The sequence below is a fragment of the Loxodonta africana genome, chromosome 25 (genome assembly GCF_030014295.1).
Source record: "Loxodonta africana isolate mLoxAfr1 chromosome 25, mLoxAfr1.hap2, whole genome shotgun sequence".
Classification (NCBI taxonomy): domain Eukaryota; kingdom Metazoa; phylum Chordata; class Mammalia; order Proboscidea; family Elephantidae; genus Loxodonta; species Loxodonta africana.
This window is the reverse complement of record NC_087366.1, coordinates 46,818,953-46,837,463: the sequence shown is the minus strand read 5'-3', so window position 1 is coordinate 46,837,463 and position 18,511 is coordinate 46,818,953. Positions and strand designations below refer to the sequence as shown.

The 18,511-nt window shown below is 44.6% G+C and overlaps 1 protein-coding gene across 1 annotated transcript in view; it reads right to left on the bottom strand.

Annotated features, from left to right (window-relative positions):
* KIF26B (kinesin family member 26B) overlaps nt 1–18,299 on the bottom strand; it is a 567,584-nt gene extending 549,285 nt beyond the window's left edge. The window contains exons 1-2 of the mRNA XM_003410922.4: nt 17,753–18,299; nt 16,486–16,887 (exon numbers count right to left, since the gene is read on the bottom strand). Coding sequence (XP_003410970.1) covers nt 16,486–16,887; nt 17,753–17,815 — 465 coding nt within the window. The 5' untranslated portion in view covers nt 17,816–18,299. The remainder of the gene's footprint in view (nt 1–16,485; nt 16,888–17,752) is intronic.
* Nucleotides 18,300–18,511: the final 212 nt, after the last annotated feature.

Genomic DNA, 18,511 nt, shown 5'->3' with positions numbered 1-18,511 from the left:
TGCTCCTTGGAAACTCTATGCGGCAGTTCTACTCTGTCCTATGGGGTCACTACGAGTCAGAATTGACTCTACGGCAATGGGGTTATCAACTAACAAGAAATGCAAGAACTGCCCTGCTCCCAATGAGCTAACCAAGATCCATCCAGGGGAAGGGGCTGCTCTCACTCTTTGATCCCTCTTTTCTAAAGAACAGGAGGCCATGCCACTGGGATGGCATCGTGCCACTCCCAGGACCTACTCTGGCATAGCCTCCCACCTCCTGCACTGCTAGCATTCCTGCCCTCCCTCCCTCATCCAACTCCTCATCCCCAGTGACATTTATAACACATCAGTAGAAAGGAGGTTCCCCACCCAAAAAGGACAGAAATCCTTGGAGAATTCATTTATTCTTACAAGATATGTTCATTCCACTCACCGAGTTCAGAGTCCAGAAGGAGAACACATGGGCAAAATAACTGCATAAATACATTCTATTAAAACCTAGATGGAGGCTCAGAGGCCAGAGGCTTTTGAGGCGACCCTGGGCAAGCCTCCTTCCTGACCACCACAAAGGGGCATTATGGAGACTTACCAGTCATGACGAGCACTCTATAAAAAAGGTAAATTAGCACAAACTACCACCACAAAAAGGCCCACAGCTCAGCAACTTCCTTCCCCCAGTGGACGCCTCACACAGGAAGCAGGGAGCCTGATTAGGCATATTAAAACTGGGCCTTTGTATCACATTTACCGCCCTGGCTGCAAAAAACGCTCATAAAGCCATCATTAGCAGACTTGCAGCTGCCACCCTGCCTCCTCTCCCAGCCGGCCGAGACAGTTAGCCGTCCTTCCCTGCTGAATGCCCGTTTAATTGCACACCCCACTTTATTAGCTGCCTTGACCTCCAATAAAAGCTCTGGCCTAACAATGTCTGAAACGTGAGACAGGATGTCTACCGTGTTAGCAACTTGTATGCTTCCTCCAGGGCTCTCACCTACATGCAAGGACTTGAGGACACACACAGCCTGTCATAACGACTTCTCAGAAATTTCAGAAATTATCACATGAGCAAATTTAGGGGGGAAGAACAAGAAGATGAACAAAATACATAATGAACAAAAATTTGGGCGGAGGGTTTGTTGTGCATAAACCAAAACTCTTGAGTTGGGTGTGTTTGGCTCCGTCAATGTATGTACAGGAGCCCTTGGGTGGCACAAATGCTTAAGCAGTTGGCTCCTAACCGAAAGGTTGGTGGCTGGAATCCATGCAGAGGCACCTTGAAAGAAAGGCTTGGCAATCTGTTCCCCAAAAAGCAGCCATTAAAACCCTATGTAACACAGCTTTACTCTGACATACATGGAGTCGCCATGAATCAGAATCAACTACATGGCAACTGGTTTGGGCTTGCTTTTGTTTTTAATGTATGTGCAGAGGATTTAATGGAAGAAAAAGGAGTAACAAGTGGTGCCCCTGCTGCTCTGTGCCTGTTTTCAACTATATTTGCTCCGAAGTTCTATCCTAGTGAACTCTGGGCTGGTAAAGGCTTTTAAAGTTCTGCTTTTAATACCTGTACTCCCTGGGTTGTGTTTAGCAGAATGTATTGTAGTTGAAATAAAAGTTAGGGAAGCATTGCACAGCGAGTAGATAATTTTAAAGAGGCAGCCCAGGGTGGTATTAAAAGAGAAAAACAAATCTATAACATGTTATGGATGGAATTGTGCCCCCTAAAAACGTGTGTCAACTTGGCTGGGCCATGACTCCCAGTATTCTGTGGTTGTCTACCATTTTGTGATCTGATCTGATTATCCTATATGTTGTAAATCCCGACCTCTATGTTGTTAATGAGGCAGGATTAGAAGCAGTTATGTCAATAAGGCAGAACACAATCTATAGGATTAGGTGGTATTTTGAGTCAATGTCTTTTGAGATATAAAAGAGTGAGGTAAGCACAGATGAGACGGACCTCATACCACCAAGAAAGAAGTGCTGGGAGCTGGTTGTGTCCTTTGCCCCTGGGGTTCTTGCACTGAGAAGCTTCAAGACCAGGAGGAGACGGATGACAAGGACCTTCCCCCAGAACCGACAAAGAGAGAAACCCTTCCCTGGGAACTGGCACCCTAAATTTGGACTTCTAGACTCCTGAACTGTGAGAGAAAAAAAATCGTTTGTTAAGGCCATCTACTTGTGGTATTTCTGTTATAGCAGCACCAGTTAACTAAGACAATAAGTGAGTAGACTTTGTTAACTCAGCAGTCAGCTACCTGCTACATCCCTTCCCCAGACCACAACATCAAAGAACACAGATTATTAAACCCAAATCATGTGCATGGTGCATGTGATATGTAAATATTAGCCCAAACAAATATGGCTTTATCTAGATATTTGAAGGAACAGAAAAAAGAAAGAGAAATCAAATGGCACAAAAGTTGTTTTTTTTTTTTCAACTTAAATGGAGTATTTAAGAATGATGAATAAAATGGAGATCTAGTGTTCCTCTGTTGCTACCCAGGATGTTGTTGTTAGGTGCCGTTGAGTCGGTTACAACTCACAGCAAGCCTATGTACAACAGAACGAAACACTACCTGGTCCTGCGCCATCCTCACAATCATTGTTATACTTGAGTCCATTGTTGCAGCCACTGTGTCAATCCATCTTACCCAAGATGAACTCTCCACAAATCATTCAGAAATCCTAACCAACATGGTAGACATTTTCCATGCACAGCAAAGTAGGCAGTCTATATCTAAGGCAATACACATTCCTCAGGCATTTCTGACCAAATTGCTTATAAAATCAATTGTTCCTTTGTTTGTCTAAGTTATTCTCGCTGACAAACACAAAAGACAATAAAGAAAATGGCTTCATTAAGAATCTTGTCAGTCAATTTATGATCTAAATTCCAAAGGCAGCACTGCCAGTGATAGCAGCACTGCCAGGACCTTGGCTTGGTAAACAAGGAGGCCACACGCTGGCTGGGGTCATGAAGTCCCACAAATGTGGCAGCTTCAGGAATGATCCAGGCTCTTGGTGCAGCCAGAAATCCGTATAGGATTTTGTCAAGCATACCCCTCTGGAATTGTGGAGCGGGGACTGAGCTCCGTAACCTCTCAGGACTTCAGCTTCAGAGATTCAAAGATTTAGAAGGAGTTCAGAGACCACTGACTCCTACCCTTAGGAGTAAAACATAAGCCAGCTAGATGACTTGCCCAAGATCACAATGCTAATTAGTACTGGAGGCAGGACTGAACCCCTGACTCCTGATAAGAGAGCCCCTGTGTGGTGCAAGGTGCAAACAGTTAATGTACTTGGCTGCTAACCAAAAGGTTGGTGGTTCAAGGCACCTCAGGAGAAAAGTCTGGCAGCCTACGTTCGAAAACTCAGCCATTAAAAACCCTGTGGACCACAGTTCCCACTCTGACACATATGGGGTCACCATGAATCAGAATCAACTCTAGGGGAACTGGTTTTCTCCTGATAAAGACAGTCCTTTTTCACCTAAATATCTGGGATCGTAGGTGGGGAGGGGGATGATGACTACCAAGTGTCCATCTCTTTGCTTTCCATTTCTCCCATCCTTTCTCTTGCCCTTCTTCTTCCTCCTCCTCTATCTTATTCCTCTCTTTCCTATCCTTCTCCCCTCTATCCCTCAGCCCCTGTCGCCACACTGCCTGGCTTGGCTGAGGACAAGTGGTGCTCTAGTTCACAGCCATGGGACCATGGAGAAGACACTCAGGGCTGCCTCTTCAGCTGCCATCCTGCAGGTATCATACACAAAAACCACCTCAGGGGCAAAGACACATAACCAGTCTCTGACTTTTTTTTTTTTAATGATGGTGGCTGTTAGTTATTTGCCTAAATTTGAATGTTTACTTTCTATCTAACCATTGGGTTAGATAGTTCAGCAGATTTTGGGTGTTGTTGTTATTGCTGCTTTCTAACAGGTTAATATACAAGTTTCCTACTGCTGCATGAAAACACCAGTTAGATGGTGTAGGGAAGCAGAGATTATAACTCTAAAGAAAGCAACCACTATGAATAAGATCATAGTGTTTCATGGGAGAGTGTAACTAGTCATCACTGCTAACTAGAAGATGGAATTATACCAAAGAAAATTCTGAAGCTCTATAAGCTCCTATTTTATCTCACAAAAATTCCTGAATTAGCAATTACAAATCTCAGATATCACTCAAATTAGACAAAAGAATTATTATGAAAGTTTACATAAGACACCACTGAGGTGGTAAAGTAGATTTTAATTTAATATCATTTGCAGTTCACGCTTTCAAAAAAAAATTTTTTTAAGGGGAAAAAATTTCACGTGTAACAACTATCAAAAATTTTAAAACAAAGTTGTGTGAAGAGCTAAAATTTTTTCTAAGAATTTTTTGCAGTTGTCCACAGTATTGAACTTCATAAAGTAGAAGCAATGAATAAAAATAGCCTCTCAGCTGTAGCTTAATTTATAATACTTAAGATATATTTATATATATTTCTCCATTTCAAAAGGACTTACTCTACTCCAGAGCCTTCTGGTATTTTAACTTATACAGCAGTATTAAGAATATCTACTTTTTTAAAATAAGTTTATAAGAACCCTCTCCACCCGGGTCACCTCTAGCTCTGGGAGCTGAGATATGTTCAGGAAATACTGCGTGGGGAGGGAGGGTGTCTTTACGTCCAGAGTTCTCCACGGAGTCTGGATGGAATCAATGCGATAAGATCAGCAAAGTACAACTGCAAAGAAAACTGTCTGGGAAAGATAAAACTGGACTGGCAGGCAGATAAGCCCAAATTCCTGGTGCTCCTCAGATGGGCACATCAAATGCATAGTCATGGGGGCTGGGGGGGGTCTCTGCTTTCCTTCATTCACCAGCAAACTCAGAGCCCCAATGCCAAAAGTGGCAGCGTCTGCAATGCTCCCCAGAGCAGCTCTGCAAATGGCAGGGCTTAAAGAAGGAATTTCCATCTGTGACAAAGAATCTCAGCCCATACTCATGGCATCTCAGCTAGCAGGAGTAGCTATTTTCATCAACCGAGCTCTCCTAAGTTTTCTGTGGAGCTACCCTACAAATGAAGAAATAAGAGGCTTTATTCACTTAGCGGTGAAGAAACAGGAAAGCAGATCGGCCCAACGTTCCATTTCCTCTGACTGCTGCTTTTCCATTCTGCCGTAAGACCACTGACAAAAAAGGAATTCTTTCAAAAAATTTACAATGTGCAGTATTCAACTCCCTGTGAAAAGTTATTGGAGTAATAATAGAAAGCGATGGTTGAATATCTTACGATTTCACTGAATCCTTACCACAAATCCTTGTGTGCGGGGGGGCGGGGGGCGCCCTATCATTGCCCACCTTGTATAGATGATAATAGCCAGGTTCAGGACTAAGAGACTTGCCCAAGGTCACATACTAAGTGACGAAGCCTAGTTTTACACTCAGGTCTATTGATGGGATCTTCATTTCTATGGTAATAAACACCTCAAAAAATGGAAGAAGCCTGGACTTCTCTTCACCTCTTAGTGTCCTCAACAGTTCAAATGCTGGCTCAGTTGTCCTCACCTCTCCATCTAATCCTGGACACACGACCTTTTTCCATAATGCCAGAAACACTTCTAACAAAGATCCCCAATGACCTCCCATTTGCCAATTCAATGGAAACCTCAGTCCTTACCTCCTTGATCATTCCTCCCTTCTGATGCTTTCTCCTCCCTGAGTTTCCGTGACACCATTTCTCCTATTTTCCTCTCCCTTTTCTAACATCTCCTCCATGGTTTATCTCCTTGGCTCCTTGGGCTGCTGGACCCTTAGATGTCAGTGGGCCCCACAGCTCCATCCTCATCTGTCTGTTGTCTCACTCTGACATCCTCCATGGAGAGGACACCCCATCGGTAGCTGCCACCACCTCCTTCATCTGACAGCTCCCAGATCCATGACTCCAGCTCCGGGACTAGAGCCCCAACTGGACCTCACTAGACCGTTCCACCTCAAGCTCCACTGAGCCCAATTTTATTATCCAGTCATCCTCAGAAAACAAAAGCCATAATAACAAAAACCCTCTCTTTGCCTGCAGTCTCCATCTCAATAAACAGCAGCACCAACTACATACTTACCCTAGCCAGAAACCTGGGAGAAGTGTTCATCTTCCTCCTCTCCCTCCCAACCCATATCTCATGGGTTTTCTACTTACAATATCTATCGGGTCTATAGCTGCCTCTTCATTCCTACCACTACTGCATGAGTTCAAGTCTGCATCCTCTTGTATCTAAGCCAAGGTGATGGGCCTCCTAACTGGTCTCAGTGGCACCCTCATCCAGCCCGTCCTCTGTCTCACTATTAGAGCCATCTCTCTTAAATGCACATCTGATCATTTCATTCCCTTTCTAAAAGCCTTTCAATGGCTACATGTGGCCTACCGGAAAAAAAATCCAGGCTCCTTAGCCTGCAAGGCCCTTCACCCTCTCCTGCCAACTTCCCAGCCTGTCATTCACTCATTCACACACTGTGCTACGGTGACAGCTCCCCAAGTACACTGCATACGTGTAACACCTTTGGTGTCTTATGCCTGTCATTCCCTCTGCCTGGAATGTCTAGGTTTCACCATGTTCATGTGCTGAGCGCCTACTCACCTTCCAAAGCCAGCGTGAGCATCACCTCCCTATGCTCCCAGGCAGCCCACATGGGCTCTGGTCAGCACTTAGTAAACTGTGCTCTCTTTGTTCCCTTGTCCGTCTCTAATGCTAGACTGTGGGTCACTCCAGGGAAAGAATTTTTACCCTTTCCACATCTTAGTTACAATGTGGCATACCACTGTAGCTAGTACATGAGAGGAGACAAAAAATGCTTATTGTCTGAATAATATCAAACCAAAAAATTAAGTATTAGCAAACTACACTCACAAGCAAACTGAATCCAGCAACATATTCAAAAAAATACATGTCATGACTAAGCAGAGTTTACTATGGGAATGCAAGGATGGTTCATTATTAGGAAATCAACTATAATCATTTACAATATTAACAGATTTAAAGAGAAGAATCACATAATCATCTCCCCAAATACTGAAAAGATATTTGGCAAAACATAACACCCATTCCTGATAAAAACACTAAATAAAATAGGAACTAATGGATACTTCCTTAATATTTTAAAAAATATATGTGGACCTCAATCCAAAAGCCAACATTTTATTTAATGGGAAACCATGCCCACTATATCACTACTATTTAACATCATATTGGAAGTATTAACCAATGCAATAAACAAGAAAAAACAATCAGTGGCATAAAAGTAACAAAGAAAAAGAGTAATAATATCTCTATTTGAAGAAGATAAATTCTTCAGAATTCATTAAAAAAAATCAATGAATACATTAATGACTTTTATAAGGCAGTAAGATAACATATAGATTAATATCCTTCATATAACCAACAACTATCAACCAGAAGAGATCATGGAAGAGAAGATCCTATACATAATAGTAACAAAAGATACAACACCTAAGAATTAATTTAACAAGAAACGTGCAAAACTTATATGAGGAAAACCTTAAAAACTGAAAAGCAGACTGGTTCGAATGGAAAGACATTCCACGTTCTTGGGAAAGATTTCACACCATAAAGACGTTAATAATGAGAATGAGCTCTACATATTGTATTGTGTAACCTCCAGAAATACTTTCAAATGAAAAAAGCAATATTCAGAAGAGTTTATATAGTATGCATGCTCCCTGATGTGTAAGAAAGGAGGAGAATTAAGAATATATGTATATACACATATACATCTATACATACACGTATTCTTTTTTTCAAAAAGAAATGCTAGAATGATAAACAGGGGGTAATAATGTCAAAGCAAGACTTCTCTGAGTATACCTTTTAAAGAAGTTTTGACTTTTGAAACGTGTAAATGTTTTAACAATTTCAAAATATGAAAACTAATCAAAAAGAGATGTTTTAATAAGCAAACCCTAAAATTGAAAACGAACTATAACTAACGAAGTGTGACTACATATCCAATGGTAACATAACCACACCAACAGTGAGCTGGGACGAGGTGTGCAGAGGTACACCTGGCTCTCCAGGTGCCCTAATTCTTGGCCACTCTGTTGGTTCCTATTTGGTTTTTAAAAAAAAAAAAGCCGCCTGGACTCCCTCCTCCCAGGTTCCCCCTCTATAAAAAGTATGACATTCAAAAGCATGCCAAGCATGTGGAAGAGACAGGGTCTTTTGGTCAGTTTTATTTCATATTTCATAAACTTCTCCTGAGTACCTACTGGATTGGCCTCCACTACAGGAAGCCAAAGGACCCTGGTGGCACAGTGGTTAAAGCACTTGGCCGCTAACCCAAAGATTGGCTGTTCGAACCTACCAGCTGCTCCGCAACAGAAAGATGTGGTAGTCCGCTTTTGTAAACATTTACAGCCTTAGAAACCCTATGCGGCAGTTCTGCTCTGTCCTACAGGGTCACTATGAGTCAATGGCACTGGGATAGGAGGCCAACTGGAGGCTCTAACACAATCAATATAACACAGAGACGTGGACTTTGTTCTCACGGGGTTAACAGCTCTTGAGCAGATAAGATGTATCTAAATGAGGCAATACACATGAAGATAAACCATGGTTCAGTGATAGAATTTTCACCTTCCATATGGGAGACCCAGTTCACTTCCCAGCCAATGTACCTCACGTACAGCCACCACCTACCTGTCACTGGAGGCTTGCATGTTGCTATGATGCTGAACAGGTTTCAGCAGAGTTTCCAGACTAAGACAGATGAGAAAGAAAGGACTGGAGATCTATTTCTGAAAATCAGCCAATGAAAACCCTATAGATCACAAAGGTCAGGCCTTCAGTCAGTCATGGGAATGGCACAGGACCAGGCAGCGTTGTGTTGCACTGTGCACAAAGTCACCATGAGTCAGAGGCTGACTCAATGGTAGCTAACAACAACAGCATACATGAAGCTAAACTTGTGAACTGAACATAAGTGCTGAAAACCCACACAGGCAGAGGCAGCAAGGGAAGAAGGGCTCCTTAGGTGGGTTCTAGAGCAGTCCCAAAGGTAAGAGTAAACAGAATGATGGATAGAAATGGTTTGATATTTTGATTAATGTTTCAAAAGTAATTTAGGAATACAGGTATAGTCCCAGTTCTCTTGCACCTATACAAACATACTGTATTTCCGATGGATGAATATTACTATGAAAGGTTAACGGGAGTCCATTCTAAACAGTGCTCCATGGCCACAATGAAACCAGATAGGTTAAAGATAATAATAAAAAAAAAGATGCTTACAAACAGCCCTGTGACTCAAGACAGCGGTGAAAAGAAAATCAGCTTGGTATTTCTGAAAAGAGACAGTGAACACCGACAGACACCAGCCAATTTGTAATCTTCAAGAGGACAGAGCAGAGCAGAAGCCTGGCAGCCTGCTGACTCAGCACAGAAGCCTTCATCCTCTCTGAAGGTCAGGACAAGCCCTCAGGCAAGGCTTCTGTTCAAAAAGGGCTGACAACAGTCTCAACTGGGCGAATATAAATATGAGAAAGTTCATTCCCCCCTCCGCCCCCATCCAGCCAAGAAAATTACTCAGCTCAGAATCTTGACAACCTCACATATTTTTTTCCACTCCCCCTATAAAGCCAAGTTGCCATCTCTAAGTCTAGGAAAGATAATCATAACATTCTCCGCCCAAGCAGAGGTCTCCCACTCATTGGGTTCTATTAAGAGTAACCTTCAGTGGTTTTGGGGAAAAGTGTGCTTGGATTTCTGTGTTCCTTGCATCTTTTCTCATGCTTCCTTTTGTGACCTTAACCATACACATCAACCACCTAGAATTCCAGGGTAAAGAAACGAAATCACGTTCATCTTCATTTTACTATATGGGATTATATATGTATGTGTGTATCTTAGTATAGTGCCTGACAATAACTGTTAGCCATTTATTATCCTCACATTATTATTATTAGCTGATGTATGGTATGATCTGTGATGTAATGCCAAACTGCAATTGATATGGCTTAAATTTTAATTGACTTAGTCCTTCCCAATGCTGACAAATGACTAGCCTCAACCATTTAAAAATCACATTCCTGATACAATAATCCTATCTGCAATAAGTGTAGAAGAAATCACTATGGGCCAGGGATTTTCGCAAAGTGAATTAAGTTACTATAAAAACTGACCATGTTCATTCACAATTAAATGTCTGGTAGAATGAAATGCCAATAGTCCATAGCTGCCTAAGCCTCAGCCTACAGAAAGAGTTCACCGCTCACGTGTCTCTACTGGGAATGCTTTCATTGCCTTCTAAATTGTTTCAGAAATTTTTTAACGATAAATGTTGCAGGACTTTTCCATTACTGATATTATCTATTAGTCAATCCTTTGAAATGCTTCCAAAATGGGAAAGACTAAATCACAAGTATCTCAGAGAAAGAACAAGCAGCATTTCAGAACTGAAATGAAGCTTTTTGAAAATAGCCATGTGTTTTTGGAAGATTTCAGCTAGCATTCTCTCATAATTAATAACTATTTAAAATGCAATGCCTATTTTATCTATTTATAAAGTGTCTTATGATGGCTTATAGGGAACCTTTCAAATAGAGTTATTTTTTGGAGCTGGGGGTGAAATATACACACACACACACACACACACACACACATATTATAAATCTCCCTGAAGTCTAGACTTACTCAGGCTCTGGCTATTTAGAGTCCACGTTTGGTGTTTTTCAACCTCTGTAACGCATTCCTTTCTTTCATCTCTGGGATTCCAGGCTACCCTATGTCTGGCTAATCTTCCTGATATTTCTGGGGCTTTATAAATGGACCCAGAATATGGGCCTGAGACAAAATCAGAAAGGAACATAGTTCTGGACCTTTTTTTACATGAAGGAAGATTTTCTTTTATTGATATGGAATGGTCACATGTCTGATAACCTTCTGCCAACCTGGAACATTATCTACTTACTCCAGGGAATTCCTTTAGGCTGATGTTTTGTAGAATTTACACTGTCAATCCAAAAGTTCTGTCACAGGTATCAGACTGATCCAGAGCAGCCCCAAAATGGAAAATTCATCCCTTGGCCTCCAATGAAGTACTTCTGGCCTGGTGCCTCCTCTGTCTATAAAATGGGAAGGATATTCTCGCCACTGGAAATGAAATAGTTTTATATTTATACATCGGAACACCACAATGTGTACAAGGACTGCTTTCACTTAAACCCTAACACTTTACAAGTCCACACTCTTTTGTTTTATCTGACCACTTCCACTTACCAGCACTAGAAAAGGAATGCTATAAAGCCAATAAGCACTTTTTTACGGACTCAGACAATAAAAGTCAATCAGAATGTTTTATAACCTGCCACCGGGCACAAATCTCTACTCACCCAGGTAAGTTGCTATTTGAAAAGATGAACCCAGAGCATCGTTAACTCTACAGTTGTCACTTTTTCATTCCAGAGTCTTGAGAGAGCCAACAATATTCTGTATTTTGTCCCCCTCATCCATCCCTTTCTGGAAACTTCACACTCAATGCATCAGAACCCAAATCCATTACTGTCCTTCCCTCTGAGCTCCATCCAAATCTGTCTCCCCCTGTTGCCTGCCTCAGTTAGCACCATCACTGCCCACCTAATTGACCAGCTGCCCAAGCTAGAAACTTTAAGTTATGTTGCCTTCTGCCATGAAGCCCTGTTATCCAGTGGTCACATGACAACTTGAGTGCCCAGAACAGAGTGGTCACTCACTGACTCTGGGGAGCAACCAGACGCCAAGCATGGGCTCGCCAGCATTTCACTGCCCTCCTTCACCAACTATCCCAAAGACAGAATTGGGGCAATTCAATAGGGCATGCTACCTAACAGTGGAAACAGTGTGAGAACTCATAAGGCAGAACAATACTTGGGAAATGTATGGATGAAACTAGAAACAGAAAGTGGGCAATGTTTTGCAACAAAAGCCCTAATTCTGTAAAACACAAAATCTAACAGAATGTTATCTAATTAACAGTCAATATATCCCCCATATACAGTCAAGCATCTTAAGTGAATTACAAAGACGATTTTTGCTAATTCCCCTTCAAAAACATGTCTATCTTCCAGTCCCTAACTCTACAGGGCCAGCTACATGTTGGAGTCAACAATGACATCCCTTGTTCTAATGAAACTTAACTCCTTCTGTGCCTGAGGGCTACAGAGATCTACAATTTGCTCATAAATCCAGCTCTGGGAAGAAGAAAGGCCTTGTGTCCGAGTTACATGGCCCTCCCTCCATGGAACATCAGAGAACATGGCATTTCTTTGGTTAAAATGCTGCAAATTTTAAAGGTGTAAAGGAAATTGTACCTAATCTGAGAATACAAACCCTTAAAAAATTAAAAAACAGCTAAAATTATTATTCCCAATGACAAGCAGAAGGACAATTTGTAGTTAAAATGAGCCAGTCCAAAGCACCTTGGGGTTCCTGGTTCTTATATATTCCCTTACCCCAAACATCATGCTTCACTGTCCTGCTTCATACGTAAAACTCAGGCAACTGCACACTGTGTGATATCCATCCGTGTGTGCACTTAGAGTGATCCCATGGGGCTGTCCCCATGACTGACAGCTCTTCCCTAGGTGTGCATGGTCACTATACGATGATGTGAAGGGCTGAGTTTCTTCTGGAGCCCTCAGCTCGCTCTGGCACTATCACCAGTTTCCCAGCATAACTTGTATTTCATCACATAAATAAAACTGGCAAATCCATCAAGCTGCCTCCTATAGCACTGTTAATGAATTTTCCAGGGTACTTCGACAGAAACAAAAATCTGGTTTGTCAAATGACTCCATTAAACATGATAGATGCATTTAAGTTTCAACATTTGTTTCTTTTTCCCGCAGATAATTTTCCTTCCACCCTCCCTTTTTGGGAAAAGAGTATATTTTGATTTACCTTTGCACACAAAGGAGCACTCAAACTGGAAAAGAAAAAAACGAATTATAAGAACTGACTATAAGAATGGGCCCTCAAAAATATTCTAAAGCAATTTGGTGGACTGAAACTTCTTGTTAGGTGCCATCAAGTTTATTCCAACTCACAGCAACCCTATGTACAACAGAACGAAACACTGCCCAGTCCTATGCCATCCTCACAATTGTTGTTATGTCTGAGCCCATCGTTGCAGCTACTGTGTCATTCCATCTCATTGAGGGTCTTCCTCTGTTTCACTGATCCTTTACTTTACCAAGCATGATGTCCTCCTCCAGGGACTGATCCCTCCTGATAACATGTCCAAAGTATGTGAGACAAAATCAAGCCATCCTCACTTCTAAGGAGCATTCTGGTTGTACTTCGTCCAAGGCAGATTTGTTCGTTCTTTTGGCAGCCTGTGGTATATTTAATATTCTTCGCCAACACCACAATTCAAAGGCATTAATTCTTTGGTCTTCCTTATTCATTATCCAGCTTTCACATGCATATGAGGTGACTGAAAACACCATGGCTTGGGTTAGGTGCACCTTTGTGTTCAAGGTGATATCTTTGTTTTTTAGCACTTTAAAGAGGTCTTTTGCAGCAGATTTGCCCAATGCGATACGTCGTTTTGATTTCTTGTCTGCTGCTTTCATGGATATTGATTATGGATCCAAGTAAAATGAAATTTTTGACAACTTCAATCTTTTCTCCCTTTATCATGATATTGCTTATTTGTCCAGTTGTGAAGATTTTTGTTTTATGTTGAGGTGTAATTCACACTGAAGGCTGTACTTTGATATTCATCAGTAAGTGCTTCAAGTCCTCTTCACCTTCAGCAAAAGATTGTATAATCAGCATATTGCAGGTTGTTAATGAGTCTTCCTCCAATCCTGATGCCGTGCTCTTCTTCATACAGTCTAGCTTCTTGGATTATCTGTTCAACATACAGTCTATGTATGTGAAAGGATACAACCCTGACACAAATCTTTTCTGATTTTAAACCACACAGGATCCCCTTGTTCTGTTCAAACTACTGCCTCTTGGTCTATGTACTGGTTCCTCACGAGCATAATAAAGTGTTCTGGAATTCCCGTTCTTTCCAATATTATTCATAATTTGTTATGATCCACACAGTCGAATCCCTTTGCATAGCCAGTAAAACACAGGTAAACATCTTTCTGGTATTCTCTGCTTTTAGCCAAGATCCATCTGACATCAACAATGATATCCTTCATTCTATGGTCTCTTCCGAATCCAGCTTGAATTTCTGGCAGTCTCTTGTCGATGCACCTCTGCAACTGGTTTTGAATTATCTTCTACAAAATATGGAGAAGGACTGTTACTTCTAGTCCTTGTGTGTGAGAGTAGTGATTTCGTCCAATAATTTCCACATTCTGTTGGATCACCTTTCTTTGAAATGGGCATACATACACATCTTTTCCAGTTTGTTCACCAGGCAGCTGTTCTCCAAATTTCTTGGCATACAAGAATGAGAACTTCCAGCATTGCGTCCATTTGTTGAAACATCTCAACTGCTATTCCACCAATTCCTGAGTAGCAATTCCTGGAGTCTTGTTTTTCACCAATGCCTTCAGTGCAGCTTGGACTTCTTGCTCCAGTACCATTGGTTCTTAATCATATGCTACCTCCTGAAATGGTGGAACATCGACAAATTCTTTTTGGTACAGTGACTCTCTGTATTCCTTCCGTCTTCTTTTGATGCTTCCCGTGTTGTTCAATATTTTGCCTATAGAATCCTTCAATATTGCAACTCGAGGCTTGAGTTTTTTCTTCAGTACCTTCAGTTTCAGAAATGCTGAGCATGTTCTTCCCTTTTGGTTTTCAACTCCAGGTCTTTGCACATTTCATTTTAATATAACAATGGGTGCTGAAATTATTAGGATTGCCAAATAACAGATTTTATATCCTTAAGAACCAAGGCTCTTCAATCTCTATCAGATGGTATAATGCTGCTTATACAATTTCAAAGTACCCTACATTCTTCCTTTGTAGTACTTACCACAAACATGAATAAACTATGAATTGTGCATTTTGTGGTTAAGGTCTATAGCCTCCATTAGAATATAAGCTCCATGTGGACAAGGGCTGTTATTTCCATTGCTGTGCCTGCGCCTTACCTTGAATGTGGCAGGAAACCAAAAAGTAGTGAACAAATGCTACACAGAGCAAATAAACCTGTGAGTGAAGAAATGGTGTTAAATTGGAGGGTCCGGCATGCAACGGACTGAAACAAGCTTTTAGATCCTCTGAGATTTATTCTTAGAGTGCCCTGACGCATTTATTATTCAACTACAAAAATGGCATGCTAACAATCCACGAGTTAATTATTCTTTAGATAAGTTCTGGATTCATAAAACCAATTCTCTTGGTGGCAATTTTCCACGTTTTACAACGTCTGTGGCTATTTGTGTAACTTAACCCTTACATGTGAAACATCAGTGTGTATTTGGATAAGCAGATGAGGCAAGCAGATGCAGTTATTCCTAAACTCTGCCACTTAAAATCACAATATTTCATTTCAAAAGTCACAGAAATATAAACCAGAAAACGCCATTGAGCAAACAGTGTCAGAAACCACCACAGCAATTCACTCTGTTTTCTTGATATTTCTCTCTCAACCACTGATAAAACTCTTTGAAGTGAAAGAGTAAATATTATCATTTGATAGTACTTGGACCCAACAGTGCAAATACAATTGCATTGTGTTACACTCTGGGAGCTCCTGGGCCGGTTGCACAACGCTGGCAGAGTTGCTAAGCAGGAACCAACGTGCTTAGCGCTGGAGCAGGCCAGGAGGTAGCCCTGTTCCCCGGAGCTACTTGCCCCTTAATCTTCCTCAGAGAGACACACAAAGTGTTACGCAAAAAATGCTGGCTTGCGAATATGTGTTTCTGTTTCTGTAATCCCGGGAAAGAAAGACCACAAACAGGCAATGGGAAACTCTTAAATCTCAGCTTGCTTCCACTCTTTCCATCGCTATTTTCGTAATCACAGGTGGGGTTGGGGAGAAAAACCAAGTGAGAGTCCTGCAGTCCCGGGAGCGCAGGAGAAAAGGGGAGCGCCCCCACAGCTGGCGTCAGCATGTTCCCGGCCCTGTCATGCGGCAAAGGTCTGGGGACGCTTGGGAAGAGGGTCTTCGGGGATGGCAGGACCGCACAAGGAGAAAAGAGTGGGCGTGAAAGTGCAGGGAACACAGAAAGAGAACTCCGAAGGGTGGGCTAGCAGGACAAACAACCTGGCGGTATGGCCGGTGAACCGTGAGGCCTGAGACAGCGAGTGCTACCTCCATGCTCTGGAGCCAGCTGGCTGCCCCAGGGCGGCCTGGCCGAGGGGCGCGCACCGGGTGGACCTCGGGCCGGCTACTGCCCACGGCGTGCCAGCGCCTCCTGGGGTGCGGAGCAGCCCCGGCGCCGCCAGGGCCCTTCGGGTGGCAGCGAGGCACGTATTCGCGACCACCCGGACAGCTGCTGCGGGCTGCGAGCTGCGGAGCCGGAGGAGCTTTGGGCCGCGCCGCGCGCAGCACTCACCTTGCCCGGGAAGGGCCCCGGGAGGAGCAGCTTCAGAGCCTGCCTCTTCAGCTCCACCAGGCGGGCGTTGCAGTTCTCACACCAGACGCCGCGGTCCGAGCCGGGGGAGGAGCCGCCGCCGCTGCCGGAGCCCGGAGAGCCGGTGCCGAAGCCTGGAGAGCCGCCCAGGGATCCCGGCGAGCTGGTGCCGATGCCTGGGGAGGCGGGGCCCGGGGAGCCCGTGAAGGAGCTCGGAGAAGAGGTGCCGGAGCCGGGGGACGGGGTCCCCGACGAGCCGAGCGCCGAGCCCGCGCCCTCGGGGGTGGGCCGGCTGCCGGTGCGCGACTCCTCGTACGCTTTCCTGTACCAGCTCTCGGGGGAGAAGGGCGCCGCGGGCTTGGTGGGCGAGCCGACTTCATTCACCTGCCGGGGAAGACACGCCGGTTGCAGTGGCCGCAGGGGCGATGGGTCCCCGCGCCCGAGGGCCGGGCCGGGCCGGGCTGGGGGCTCCCGCCTGAGGGTCTGCGCGCCAACGAGCGCCCGGCCGAGTGCGAGCGGGCGCCCGTTCCGGGCCCCTTCAAGTCCTGTGGCCAAATCGGCCTCCATCTGTCTCGTTAATTGTCCTTAAAGTGAATCCCCCCGCCCGGGTGCACCCTGCGCCGGTTCCCGGGCGCCGGCCGACCCTTCCTCGGGTCAGGAAGAAGAGGGCTCGCTCAGGGGTTTTAACGGTTTCTGGAGGGGAAACCCATAGGTTCAGTGCCCCGCGCTTTAGAACCCTGCACCCACCCCAGCAAGGGCCCAGGTACAATATCCTGACAGATCCCATCCGGAGGGACTGTGACTTGTGGGTTTTTATTCATTCATGGTGCAGCCCTCCTGACCACAAAGGTAAATGAAAGGATTTTCGGGGTGCAGGGGAACGATCCGAGGAACGGCAGAGAATTCATGGGAAGCCCTCAAATTCAGTATAACTCTGCTGAAAAGTGCAGGAATGCTGCAGAAGTTACGGGCGCAGGGCAGGGAAGGGAAGAAGGGACTGAGAAGATTGCCAGAGCAGGGCGAGTGGGCCGGCGTGCTCCCAGCAGACCCGCCTCCGTGCACGCACACCCCGGCGTCGGCACCCGCCGCCGCGCCTCCGCAGTGGGAGCAGGGCTGCAGGCGCCGGGCCCGGCTGCGCGGCGCGGAGCTGCGGCCCGCACGCCACCCTCCCGGAGGTCGGTCGGGGGAGAGGGCATCCCGCCGACAGGGTCTGCGAAGGCGTCTCTGCGTTGTCCCCGGCCCAACTTACCCCGTATTTCTTGCCCCTGGTGGAGATTGCAAGCCTCTCTTTATTCCCAGCTACAGAATTCATGGTGATCTGTCCAGAGGAGAGCGCCTAAATGTTCCACCAACGCTACATCCAAAGGGTCTTCAAAGCCCGAAAGGTCCCCAGTGGTAGGGGGATGTCTCTCTGCCCTCAAGTCAGGGTTTCTTAATTTGAGGGGAAGAAAAATAAAAGGAAATTGACCCCAGAAGTAATAGCACCAATTTTCAGAGAAAGCTGGGGTCGTTTATTCTCCTTTTCGAATAATGATTTTCCTCATCTTCTGCTTCCTCCAGTCACACGTAATCTTGTCACGGTCACATCCAGATAATTAGCATTTTCCTCAGCCAAGTAAGTCCCTTTTCCTCCACGATTGAAAGAGAGATAAAATCGCCACACACTGCAGCCGCAGAAAAGGTGGGCGAGCCCTCGCCTCGCCTCGCTCGGCGCGCGGACTCCGTCAGCCGAGCCGGGTGTGGGAACTTGTCTCCTTCACCGAGGTTTGTAACTGAGTTAAAAGAAATTCTCCAAAAATATAAAGATCCAGACTCGGGGAGGAGCTTCGGCGTAGCGCGGAGCCAATATCCGTCTGCCCGTTTTGCCTGACAGTTCCGCGAGGGCAGGGAGAGGGGCGGCCCCGTCTCGCCCGGGAGCGGTCCGCGGTCAGGGCGCGCGTGTGAGCACGGGCGCAGCGCGGAGCCTGGAGAAACTCGTCCCCGCGGCCCGGGAGCCTGCGAGTGCCGC